This window comes from Hipposideros armiger, unplaced genomic scaffold, assembly GCF_001890085.2.
Source record: "Hipposideros armiger isolate ML-2016 unplaced genomic scaffold, ASM189008v1 scaffold_25, whole genome shotgun sequence".
Classification (NCBI taxonomy): domain Eukaryota; kingdom Metazoa; phylum Chordata; class Mammalia; order Chiroptera; family Hipposideridae; genus Hipposideros; species Hipposideros armiger.
Genome location: NW_017731375.1, coordinates 3904608 through 3917863, shown reverse-complemented (window position 1 = coordinate 3917863; position 13256 = coordinate 3904608). Strand labels below are relative to the sequence as shown.

Below are 13256 nucleotides of genomic sequence, written 5' to 3'. Positions count from 1 at the left end.
CATAGTAAAGGTTATTATTACTAACTCTAAGTACAGAAGGGGAAGGGAGATGGCAGTGTGTCAGCAAACAGAGATTCCTCTGAAAAACAAAAACCTGATCAAGTGCCCCCTGCTCAAAACCCACCAGTGACTCCCTGTGGCCTAGAGCAGGGGTTGGCACCCAGTGCCACGCCCCTCAGGCCAAGTCGGGTCCATTGCCAGTTTCACAGGGTTAGTTTTATTGGAACGCAGTCACAGCCATTTGTGGACATTTTGTCTATGGCTGCTTTCTTGTCACACAGCAGCGTTAATAGTTGCAACAGTGACCGCATGGCTGGCAAAGCTGAAAATATTTACTATCTGGCCCTTTAAAGAAAAGAAAAAAATGCTGACTCATAGAGTAAAGGATAAAGTCTCGATCTCATTTAAAATGATAATCCCACTGATGCTTGAAGCAGAATTTGAATATATGAAATGAATCCTATAGCTTCTTCCAGTCACCCCCAACACTGTACAACATTTCGTGCCACTTCCTAGGGACTGATTCCATATGAGGTGGCATCTCAAAGTCCCTTCTTAGCACTACAATAGGATCAGGTCTTTATCCTTTTTATAATCTCTACTATGTTTATCACAGTGCACAGGTCATTACAGGTTCTCAATGAGGTTTAGCCAATTAAATCTGAGCTGTAAAGAAAGCAAGCATAATACACCACTAAAGGGCAGACATAGTTCATTCATCCCAGAGACCTAGTGATGATGTATCTTTGACAGGAAAAGCAAGTTGGAAGTGAATTAATTAGCTTGTTTTTAATTAATTAGTTACAAAAAATTTATTCCATGCCAACTGGACAACTATTCCATGCCGTCGAAGCTAAGGCAGATGAGGTAATATGGAAATATATTCATCCCCTTGAAAAAAATTCACTTAACAACAGCTCTATATCGAGCTGAGGGTGAGGGCCAGGGTGTCAGAGTGGACTGCGATCACTTTCTGCTGCCAAAGAGCTTGTAGTCTAGTCGAGGAGGCTGAAGGTCAGCAGATAATCGCTTACAGGGAGATAAGTGCCATGCCACGTGACACACAAAGCGTGGAAGTGGCAGGGAGAAGGGTAGGAGTCCTGGCAACGCCATCCTTGTACACTGCCTCCTGAAAATGTACCTACAGTTTACTCTCCACAGGGAAAGTGGACGGGTCAAGACCCACTCATGGGCCTCTCACAGTCTCCAGTCGGGCTCTATCTGATGAGCCATCATTGGCCATGCTGACCATTTTATACAATTATTTAATCCTCACAACAACTCCATGTGGTTTTACAAAGGCCAAATCACTTGTTCCAGGTCAATAGTCAGGAAATGGAAGATTCCCATCCAACTGAATCATAAGCTAAAACCTACGCACTTAATCCTTCCAGGTAGAGCCTCAAAACCAGAGAAGAGAAATGGGGGTCCATTCCAGAGAAAGTCTAAAGTGTGTGACCTCTAGAGATAGTACTGAGTTGTTTCCGTACCTACTCAATGGACACTGATCTCACAAGGACCGTGCAGCATGAACCAGCCATGGTTGGAACATAAACAGTCGGTTAGTGTTCGATGAGTCAATGATCAAAGGAGGAGAAAATAAAGCATCGCAAAGATCAGCAACCACGCCCGGCTGCTGCCGCCACCACTTCTGGAGAGCGGTTCTGGATGCTGGCCAGGATATTAATTAAGCCCTAACCACCAAGGCCCAAGGGACTCCCTATCAATGAATGGTGAGCTGGGGGCCTGCGAGGCCCAAGGCCTACAGAAGGTCATTCCCTCTAGCCAGGCGTACTCCCCAGGACACGTCTGTGCAAAGGTCACGGAGGGCATTGGGGGCAGAAGAACTGGAATATCACTATGCAATTTTTTTAAAGTGAAATTTTTATATCTACTAAGCTTCCTAGGCTATGTCTAGGACACACGAGTTTCCACATTAGCTTCATTGTTCAAATTGTCACTTTCAACTTTTCATTCTTTACCTAAACAAAATGTAGTTTGAAACCACTAGACATATGAAAAATGCCCAATCTTAAATAAATTCCATAATAAGAAACATCAGAGACAATTTCCCTCCCATTTTACGGGCAACAATGGACAAAACATCAGAAACTGACCAAACTCAGTGACAGAGGCTCTGGTAAAAAAAGTCCTGCTCATATGGTAATAGTGGGGCTGCACATTAGAACTTTGTGGAAGAAAAAGTGATGATACTAACAAAACGTAGAATGTGTGGGTACTTTAACCCTCTAATTCTTCTTCTGGGAATTTATTCCAAGGGAATAATTAAATAAGTGCTCCAAGGTTCACCAAAAATATGTCCCAGGATTATTAATAATACCAAATATTTAGAAACAACCTCAATGTCCAGAAAAGGATGCTATTTAAATAAATCATGGTATAACTAGACAACAGAGTCCTATTAGTCTACTTAAAAGATGATGTGAATTTATAAGCCATAATATGAAACTTTCTCCATGTTGTTCCGTTTTCAATAAAAAACAAACGGCTCCCTGGGAACCAGCACGTGCATGCGATGGGCGTGGAATGACGGACGAGCACTGCACAGCCAGACAGACGCCCAGAGAGCTTCACTAAATTGTTGGTGCACAATGGCTCTTTCTGGGTGGTGAGATTTCAGACGATTTTTTTCTTCCTTATTTGTTTATCTCCATTATTTGAATTTTTACAATGAACATGTAAGAGCTTTAAAAATAGAAAACCAACTGCTTTTAAAGATCAAAAGAAAACATCTTTAGGGTACACAAATTTCCTAGAGAAGAAACAGGGCTAAAGCCAGAATAATGGCCAACTTTCAGAAGGAAAATATGGAGGGACTTGGGAACTTCCTGACAGCCTCACACGAGGAGTTGTTCCCCAGTCTTGGAGAAGGCAGGGGGTCCCGGGGTTAGGGGTCTGTGCTCCACGGTCAGTCCTTTGGTTCAACGCCAGTTCTGTCACTCGCTAGGTGAGAGACTTGGGGCAAACTGCCTAACCTCCTCTGCCTCACTTTCCTCATTTATAGAATGAGGGGCTGACAGCACTTGCCTCTAAGAGTGTCATGAGGATTAAAGAAAAGAGTAAATGAAAAACACCTATCACAATGCCTGGCACATAATCAATGCTCACTAAACGTTAGCTCTTATGAAAACCAGCTTCAGACCATTGTAGCCTAAGTGAGTTCACTTTCCCAGGGTGAAGCATTAATGAACAGTTAAGGAGCGCGAGGAGGTAGAGGACAATTAGGCAAAGGAATCCAAAAAAGTAGATATACAGGCTGCAGCAGCACAGTGGAGAATGTACCTGTGTAGTTTCAGGCACATGACTTAACCTCATAGTCTTTGCTCATTCTGCAAAATGGGGAGCATACGAGGTCAGACAATTAAGTTTGCCAACTTTCCACCGTGTAAGTAAGTAACTTACTATCAATAAATGCCATCTTAAGGATTAATGCCCAGTGCTAACACAGTGCTTAGTAATAGTGAGTTTTCAATACATATTTGCTACTATTAATAAAAATAATTATTACTGACTAAAATGGGGTAGAGGGCTCCCTGTCACTACAGGTATCCAGGCAGACTCACTCGCTACTTGAAGAGGATGAGGCAGAGATAACTTGGTCATGGGGGAGATGACAGGATGGACTACTATCTTCCAAACCTAAAAATTCTGTGCAGTCATTGGCACATGAAGTTGATTTTAATAGCGGGGTTGTTTGGTGGTGTTGTACAGAGTGACCAGGGAACCCATCACCAGCAGGGATATCTCCTCAGAGAATTATGGGATGGTGCAGCTCCCGGAGGCCAGTCCCGCTTTTCAGACAGATGAGGCAAGTGTGAGGTGGTTCTCCCAAACTCTGCCCATTCTCTTTCCCAAGAGTGGCCCAGCCAGCTCTGGAAAAGCTGCAGCAGTGGTTCCTCCACACATTCTCCACCATTCACAAGGAAACCTGGCTGCAGGTGAGGACAACAGTACTAACAGCAATGGCAAACCCATATGATCACCTACTGTGTGCCGAGCTCTGGGCTGAGAGCTTTGCATACATTGTCTCATTGACTTTTCCCATCAGACTCATGCATCTATGCTCTGAGTGTCAACACATTTTACAGACAAAATAACTGAGTTTCAGAGCAGGTAAGCATTGCCCCAAACCTTTCAGCCAATAAGGGAACAGGGTTTGAATCCAGGTCTAAGGCGCACTCAGTATGTGAGAGTAGTTGCAGGACCTCATGACAAGCTGACAACTCATGCATATTATGGATGGATCCTGTTCTCTTTCAGGACCTGCCACTCACTGCCCCACCCCACTGGGTAAGTTGGTCCCTCTCAAGGTAGCTGGGAGCAGGGAAAGCTTAAATTGCCATGGGCATTATCTCATAATTCCTGGGGAAAGAAGAAGACTGAAAAAAAAGGCTTATGCTTCACCCACAAAATGAGTACCCCAGCACAACACAATGGAGAATGTGCTGGGAGCCAAGCACTCATGCTTAGAGGAGTCAGAGGTTTATAAGGCTGGGCAGGCACCACGGAGAGTGTAGACTATTTTATCACTTTCGTTTTCTTTTACAATCCTTTGGCTAACCCAGGCAGGCTTCAAATTTGCCTTATCCCAGTGTGATTCTTTGGACCTGTAGCAAACAGGTTCACTTTGCCATGTCAAGGTCAAGGATAGCCCTCTGCATCTCTCTAGAGCTGCAGGGGTTTAAAACTATGCTCAAGTCACTTATATCACATGTCGGCACACAGAGCAGATCCCAAGGGGACAAAGTCATAACCTCATGGCTAAGAACCCAGATCCTGGAATCACAGGCATCGAGTTCACATCTCAGCTCCCCCACTGCTCTGTGACCTGCTCTGAGCCTCAGTTTCCTCATCAGCCAGTAGGAATCCTGATAGCTCATAGATTTGTTGTAAGGATTAAATGAGACCACGCAATATTGGAAAGGCAGTGGACAGTGTGGCTGAGCACAGGCTACGGTGCCAGACTGTTTAAGCTCAGCTCCTGACTCTATCACTGGCTGTGTGTCCCTGGGCAGCTTACTTAACCTTTCTGGGCCTCAGCTGCTTCAACTAAAAATGGAGATAATGAGAGTACCCACCTCTATAGGATTGGGAATGAATGAGTTCCGGCTCAGAAAGTGCTTAGAGCAGCACCTGGCACATTAGTGCGTACTCGTTAAATGAGAGTGTTTATGATTAATGCATGTAAAGCCCTCAGCATGGTAAAAATCAGTGCTCGATAAATGGTAGCTGTTATTATTACAAGGTACACTTTCCACAGAGAATTTTATGCACATTTATCTCCTGGAAAGCAATTAAAAAATGAAGACGTCAGGGAAAACCGTGTCTTGAAGGAAATGTGACAGTTGTAGCAGAGGATTCGTGGCTCTGTTGCCCAGGCAGGGTACCCTAGGACTCATGCCCGGCTCCCCTTTGCTTCCAAAGGATCATCATTCAGCCATTTACTCTTTCAACAAATGCTCATTAAGCGCTTGAAGTGAGTCCACAGCAGGGCTGGGAATACCCACGAGGGGAATAAGACGGCTCCAGCCCCTGCCAACCTAGGGCTGACCGGGTAGTGATTATTTAAGGATCGCCGCGATTGGCGTTACGAAGGATGTGATGAGAAGGTAACGGGGTCCTGACGTGGTCTTTCACCGGAGGTGTATGTGAGGGTGGAGTCACTGGGAAGGCTCCTTGAGGGAGGGACATTTAAGCTGGCGATTCACAGGTGCGCAGGTGTTGGCTGGGTAATACCTGGGAGCAGGAGGAGGAAATGAGCCAGGCAGACGGGCACGTAGTTCTGAGGCCCTGTAGCCATACAGTGACCGGCTCTCCAGGGAACAGAAAGCAGGGCGTACGGTGGACTAATTGCTGCACTAGCCACTGTCCACTGAGAAGCACTCAGCCGGGAGGCCGGACTTTGGAGAGAAACGCGGGTCCTCAGGAGCGGCATTCTCAGTAGCGGCTGTTGTCTCTTCCCTTTCAGACCCCCCTCGCCTGCTGGCAATGACAGTCAGGTCTCAGACGCTGCGGACCCGGGCCAGGGGCCAGCCATTCTCGGCTTAGATTCCCAGAGGCCGCAGCCACGGATCACTTTGCGCACATGTGAACCCCTGCAAGCCTTCCGATGCCTCCACTGTGTCCTGGTCATGCTCCACTGGGTTCTGTGAGGCTACTGAGAAGGACAAGTTTCCCTCGCTGGAGAAAAGGGGCAGAGCATGAAGGAAAACAATGGCCCTGCAGGAGCCATCTGGGATTGACAGAAATGAGGCCTTTCCCTTAGAAGCATCCTGTATCGTCAAAGAAGCCAGCCCCCAGGTCAGTGACTTCTCTGCCCGCTTACATGCTATGGAGAGAAGATGCCTTTAAGTTTCCTGCAGTTTCACACTGGAAACATGCTCCAGAGGAGGAAGCCATCTGTTGCAGGCAGGTTTCTTTTGGAATTCACACACTGGGAGTCTGGCGCTATCCCCTAAATGGTACTTTTGTTGTCTTTTTGTTCAAGACAGCAAGCTTTTTCCAGGATCAGAGCCGCGTGCCAGCCACCCTTGATAAACAGCCTGCCAGCCTGCTTGGTAGATCGGATGTTTAATAATTAGCCTAACGCATTGTTTATCTAAGTGGCAACTGTCAGTGCAAAGAAATGATGTTTTAACTGCCAGAGACGCATTACGGAGAGCTCACAAGTGAGAATCCACAGGCCGGGCATGGCCAACACAGCTTCCCAGATGCAGAGGAAAGGGCCGCTCCATCTTGGCCGGCAGGTCTCTATGTCTGAGATGCTATCATCAGATGCTGCTCCAAAGACCTAAGGACATGTGCCCAGGAGAAGTGTATGGTTCCAGCCTTTTCAACTGAGGCTCAATGGCCCAACAAAATATGCAAGTGCGGCCTGTGCTTCTAAAGCGTAACAGCCTAGAGTCAGTGGAGTTTGTGAAGCCACCGCACCACCGCAGGAGCAAATCTCAGCAGGTGCGATTCAAGGAGGATGGGACCAGTAAGACCCCGCCTGGCCTAACTGAGGTCGATGTCCACACTTCTGAAGACCCGACCGTGATGGGCATGACTCAAGTGCCCAGGCACCATCACCTGCCCACCTACTCACTCTCCTTCCCCAGGTCCCAGAAGGCAGGGGGCTTTCGGAACATCGCGATCCAAACCTCCCCCAGTCTCAGGAAGCATTTCCCAGTTTTCAAAAGGAAGAGACTCACAGCCAGCAAGTCGCTGGTAGAAATGCCAACAGCATCCCCAAGTGCCATCCAGGTCAATGGCAACCTCTCTGAGCAGGACATCGTGTCTTCTGACCTTGCCTACTTAAGGCTGGCTCAGCATCTGGAGGATGGGCCGTGCAGGGTCAAGGTGCCTCACCCGTTTCTCCCCAGAATGTCCAAGGTGCAAAGCAACGGGCCTGTGAGCATATGCTTGGAAGCAGGGACATGGAGAGCCTCAGAGAAAGCAACAGCTGCCATTCAGGTCCCAGATGATATTTATCACAGCCTGACCTGGGCAGCCAGAGCGTCCAACTTTAGCCAAGACAGGTCTGCAGAGATAAGCAACTCCATCCACCCTTTGGCTGACATGTGTCCAGGTGATGGGAGAAGAGTGCCATCAACAGATGCCGAAAGAGCCCCCTCCTGCGTAAACGCCACCAGCGGTGCCAACCATGTGCCAGGCCCAGGGAAACTTAAACCCGAATTGCATTGGCCCAAAGACAACTCTGATGACAAAGACTTTGGCCTATTGTCATCTCGGCCAAAAGAAACATGTGTTCCCTCGCCTCCACGGACTCGCAGCTCCCCATCCCCAGGCTCCTACAGCCAACCAGCCCCCCCAGGAAGGGCTTCGGACTGTTCTTCACTGAGTAGCAATCACCAGGATCTGCTGTCACCCAAACCTAACAACGCATCAAAACCTGCCCCTGTATGTCAGGGGCTGACAGCGAAGAGCCCCACCAAGCCAGACACCCCGGAGTTTCGAAATTGTCCAGGAAATGATCAGCTCCCGTCCTCTCCTCCAAAGAGGGAGCCCCAACTTCAGAGCCACAAGGAGGCCTGTGGGATTAATCAGATCCATCTGGCACAGGGAGAGCTCTGCGACCTCCAAGGCAGGCTGCAATCCGTGGAGGAATCTCTGCACTCGAACCAGGAGAAAATTAAAGTCCTTTTGAATGTAATTCAAGACTTGGAGAAAGCTCGGGCTCTCACAGAAGGGTACAGTGAATTTTTTTTCTATTAAAAAATACTGGGTTAAGTCATTTGCCAGGATAGGGGCAGAGAGAGAGAGGGAGAGGGCGTTGGTTTCCATTAGCAAAATGTCTCCAAGTGTTTGGGATTCGTTTCCACGAATCAGGAGCCAGGACCTCTCTTTGTTCTGACTGGGCTTCTTTCAAGTCTAGGCTTTGGTCTCTTTCTGTGGCTATTTGCTTTTGCTTCCAAATAGCAACAGACTGGGGGAAGGGGGCAATGGAGCAGCAGGGTCGAAAAATGATTTCTATTAAGATAGGAGTCCAGCTGATAAAGGATTGGGGGGAATGATAGCATGCCAGGACTTCTCCCACCCCTATCCTCTAAGCAAGTCACTGCATTTGCTCAGCGTTTTAGTCATCTGTGTTTGTCACAAAGGACACGAGGTGGCCACTAAACTTACTGTTGACCTTTCTCTCCACTGACCACTTCCGTGGCTTGAGCCAGTCCATCACTGACCAGCTAAGTAGAAACTGAAATGAGATCACAATTCTGCAAAGAAAAAAAGTCACCAAATGTTTTCCTGGGTGACTCAGCACCAGTCTGGGAGAGGAAGGCCGTTATTTATTTAGCTGTGCCGTGTTCGTCCCAAGAAAAACGTGCTCCCTTAAGACTGGGAAGAAGAAATGATGAAAGCTAATAACCAGAAGGGTAGGAGAGGGAAGAAGTCATTAGCTGACATTTGCTGATGTGAATCAGAATCAACATTGCCTTGTAGGACAGAAGCCCTGTGACGGCACAGACAGAAATGCACGAGGGGTCAGGAGCTTCAATAACTTCTCTTCCACTCATTTGCAAACTCCCTCAGCTCCCCCTCTATCATGAAGGGTTAGGAACAACTGACTCATTTCACAGGATTGTTGTCAGCATGAAAAAACCCTCCGATTTGAAAGTGCTTAAACATGTAGACAGCCCTCTAGAAATAGGATGTCCTGTTATCATGGGTTCCTTGTTTCTCTATTGGTCGTGGTCACACAACTTTAGAGCCTTGCTCCCGAAGAGGGGGCAAAGTGGCATGCAGCAATGACCCAGCAGAACGCATGCATCCCCTGGGACTTCTGCCCATAGATTGATCCAGCAAATGCTCTATCTTGCAGGCGCAACTTTTATCGAACAGGCCAAGATCTCAACAACTGCAGTACCTGCCAGAACACGGCGTGCATCATATACAGGTACCTGGTGACAGCGGAGGCCAGCTCCGCAGAGTACAGAGGCTGCGGGGCCCACAGAACAATCTCGTAAACTCTCTTACATGCAGAAAGTCAAGAGAGGGGCAAAGACAGGAGACCTTTGAATACCTGTGACTTAAAAATCAAGGTGTTTAACTGGGAAATGTTAACATCTGGTTCTCAGGCAGGCATTGCTGTTTCCTCACAATAAGGTCTGTGAGCAAATCCTTTTGCAAACGATCCCTACACTTATTGGACATGACGCACAGCCCCCTTACAAAGCTCTGCATGCACATTTGCGTCCCATTTTAAAGTTATATCTGATGAGGCAGGTGTCAATGTCTTCAGGGAAGCTAAGCCATTTGGCCCGGCTCACATAACGCACTTCCAGGCAGCAGAAGGGGCCAGGCGCAGGACTGAAGACGCAGACCCAAGCCCTGTGATCTCGATTATTCCACCACAGTACCTCTCCCTCAACAGCAGCTATCACATGCCAAGCATTCGCTCTGTGCCAAGAAACATGCTAAGCACCCACTGTGTTCATTTTTGAGCACATTTCCTTCCAGCAAGGGGTAAGGCTGCTGCCATGAAGTGGATTTTTGTGAGGAGTAGAAGGAAAACATCGGATAGTGATGAAAGCACAGAACCTGGAGTCAAAATCCCCAAGTCAGATGTCTGCTAACTTGTCTGGGGCTCGGTTTCCTCATCCGTAGAGTGATTCCTATACAGAGTTGCCACGAGGAGCAAATACGATAATATACTCGTATGAGAATGCCCTTTACAACTGTAAACCTCTGTACAAATCCGAGGGCTTATAACTGTTATTACCAGAAAGATCGATGTCCCCTTAGCTGGAAGCCAATTTCGGTGGCATGGTGGAAAAGCGGTCAAAAGCAGTCATTTTGGTCGATGGCATCTAATTTTGACAAAAGTGTATGGTTTTGCTTTCTCTATTACATTTTCCTCTCAGGCGAGAAAGGCTGCCCAATTGGGTTGCTTGTATCTTTGTTTAAAACTTTCTCATTCTTTCCGGTAGAACCCCCAGATTTCATCCTAACAAAGGACGGGAGGCCAGGAAGTTAGGTGGTCCCTACCCTAAGGCGGGGCCTTGGGCATTTTCTCATTGAACTGTCAGTTCCTTACACCTACGAGCCTCAGAGCCACATATTTTCACTAAATGACAGACGCATCAGGACCAAGCATGGAAAATGCCCTTTACCTCAGTGTAAAATATCGCCTCGAAAAAATATCCCCTGAAAAAGGCTTGTGCCATTGGAAATTATAAGTAGGCAGGCTCGTCAACTGCTACCTTTTGCTCCTTTTTTTTTACATCTCCTATCTTAAGCAAATTTCCTAAGCGCTAGGAAGACAAAAATTATTAAATGTCTAGACAGCCAGGGAGGGCAAAAAAAGCTATTCATCATAAACAAGAATTATTTTTCACTAACATCCATTTAAATTTTGGATAGTCTCTTTTCTTCATCAACCTGATGATGTATTTTCTATTACCTTAAGATGACTTTTTGTTTAGCTTACGTAGAGGTAAAGGGCAAGTGTTTATTTCCCAGTCTATTGTGAGTTCCATGGCCTGGCTTTGGGCAAATCATGTCTGGCCTTTGAGTTTCCTCATCTGAAAAATGAGAGCCTTTAATTAGATGGTCCCTGTATTCCCTTTCAGCTCTGACATTCCGATGTTCTCTGCTGAATTAAAACTGGCAATATTTGGCTAAACTATGACCTTCCAACAAGTCTGAAAATGTTTGCACTTTTTTTAGTACCTACTTCAAACATCCCAAGCAAACATTCTAAATTAAGTTACACTCCTGGATGGGTGAACTAACCTTGTGACCCGTATCTTTCCAGTTTTCCAAGAGGAGCAGCCCCTGTGTGCCTGCTTTCCTCATTACCATTCAAAGCCAGGCTGTACTCCCAGGCAGCAGCTCTACCCTTGTATCCGAGCCATTGCAGAGGAACAGGCAATTAATCTGATGAAAGCAAAGAGATCAGAAAAACACCCCCATCATAGTAACAGTGGAGAGATGAGACTTGTCATTTTTTTTTTTTTTTAACATTTCAAATGACTTCAAACTCTATGTTGTGTCCTGGAAAGTCAGATCTTACAAACTAATGAATAAGTGATGTGGAATACTCCTCCTTAGGCCTTGGGAAGCTGCAGTCTCTCTCCCTGATGACGGATGGGCCCAGGGCATGTCACTGTACATAAAGCATGTGGGTGCATGATGAATTATCTGCTAGGTCCTCTTCTCTGGAGATGTTGCCGCTAAGTTAGCAACGTGTAAGGATTTCCAAGTGGCCCCATTAGCCAAAGGCTATGGCTAACGCGGCTTGCTTCCATCAAGATATGTGGGGGCAGCTGTGCTGCCCAACTCATTCTCTCTGCTCAGAGGAGCCCTCTGCCCACCCCCTTTCCCAAGCCTCGTTGGCTTTCTTTTCACCACGGATTCCTTCCATAGGCCCCATCTCACCAAGAAGCACAGCACCAACACAGATGCCTAAGGACTCGATGCATGGCTCTCAGGGTCTTCCAGAGGATTCCATGGACCGGGGAGAATATGCTCCTTTGAGTTTTGACTGCTGGAGGCTCCAAGGGAAGGGGGTGGGAACTGGCCCTATGAATCGAGCTGGTTCCAGGCGTGTAGTACCCAGTCTTACTCCTCACCTGTCCTTAGCATGAATTCTAGGACAAGTTTCTCAAAGAGTTGGGTGACTGCCACCTGTGATATCAAGATTAAATAACACTGAATTACTTAGTATGAAAAGGTTCTCTTTCCAAATCTGTTTCGATCCTCGTGATTACTTACAGGGGAGAATCAGAGTTTGGTGCTAGAATGTCTTTGAAACCTTTCTAATGCTTATTTATTATGTTCCTTTGCCAAGTGAGGGCAGGTCTCAGGTTCATAGCCATAGGCAAGCAACAGTATCAGGCCAGAACGTAATCGTTTTAAAATTTCTATTGAAGCTTTTAACTTTTAAAACTAGTCCCTTAAACATTCATTGTAAGTGATTCAGGTCTCCATTTTCCAAAAGTGATATTGCCTATTTTCTATAAATGTTTCTAAGTTTAAAAAGGAAATTGCTTTAAAGAGACAAAAATTAAGTATGTGTTGTAGGGAGTTTCACAAAAACCATGAAGGCGGTGCACAAATGATTGAAGTTTGAAAAAAGGTTTTCCAAAGAAATCAGCTCCCTTACCTCTTCTCAAGGGCAGGAGGTCGCCCCAAGCCATGTCCCTTCTCCTTCCCTCCCTCCATTCTCTGTTCCTCCAGACATATCTCCCTCTCTTCATCTTCCTGGTCACTCTAAAAATCATCGCCGAGCCTCTTTGGAAGACTTTGACAACACTGATCATGTATTTATTTTCCAGACGCAGCTCTGAGGAGAAATCTGCTTCATTTAAGTTGTAAAATGCCTCCATGTTTTAAGGGAAGAGAATAGGAAGTCTTTCTCAGAAAAAAAAATTTTTTTTCATCTACCATCCAAGAATGTTCATGCTTAGGAAATGAGAATGAGGAGCAAGTTGCAAACTGACCATTTTTAAAACGGGTGAAGGGAGAGGTTGGCCATATAAGATTTGAAGGGTGCCAGAGAGGAGACACAGAAGAGCTGCTGTTTGCCTGGGGTCCACCTGGACATGCTGTCACCCCTTCTCATTCTTAGCCTCTTTTCATGGTTTCAACCGTACTTGTGGATTTTAAGCTACTGTCTTATGACACCACCTTCTTCCTACCACCTCTTTCAGCAGTTGCTGCTGCTTCTTCTTCCTCCTCTTCTTCCTCTTCTTCTTCTCCTCCTCCTCCTCTTCTTCTTCTTCTTCTTTTCT

General features: G+C 46.5%; 2 protein-coding genes across 2 annotated transcripts in view; one reads left to right on the top strand and one right to left on the bottom strand.

Annotated features, from left to right (window-relative positions):
* The window catches only part of DOCK2 (dedicator of cytokinesis 2), a 398948-nt gene that overhangs the window by 187698 nt on the left and 197994 nt on the right, over positions 1-13256 (bottom strand). The window lies entirely within an intron of this gene.
* Positions 1-13256, top strand: part of INSYN2B (inhibitory synaptic factor family member 2B) — a 124590-nt gene that overhangs the window by 98085 nt on the left and 13249 nt on the right. The window contains exons 2-3 of the mRNA XM_019635976.1: positions 5990-8213; positions 9344-9418. Of these exons, the coding sequence (XP_019491521.1) occupies positions 6868-8213; positions 9344-9418 (1421 nt within the window). The 5' untranslated portion in view covers positions 5990-6867. The remainder of the gene's footprint in view (positions 1-5989; positions 8214-9343; positions 9419-13256) is intronic.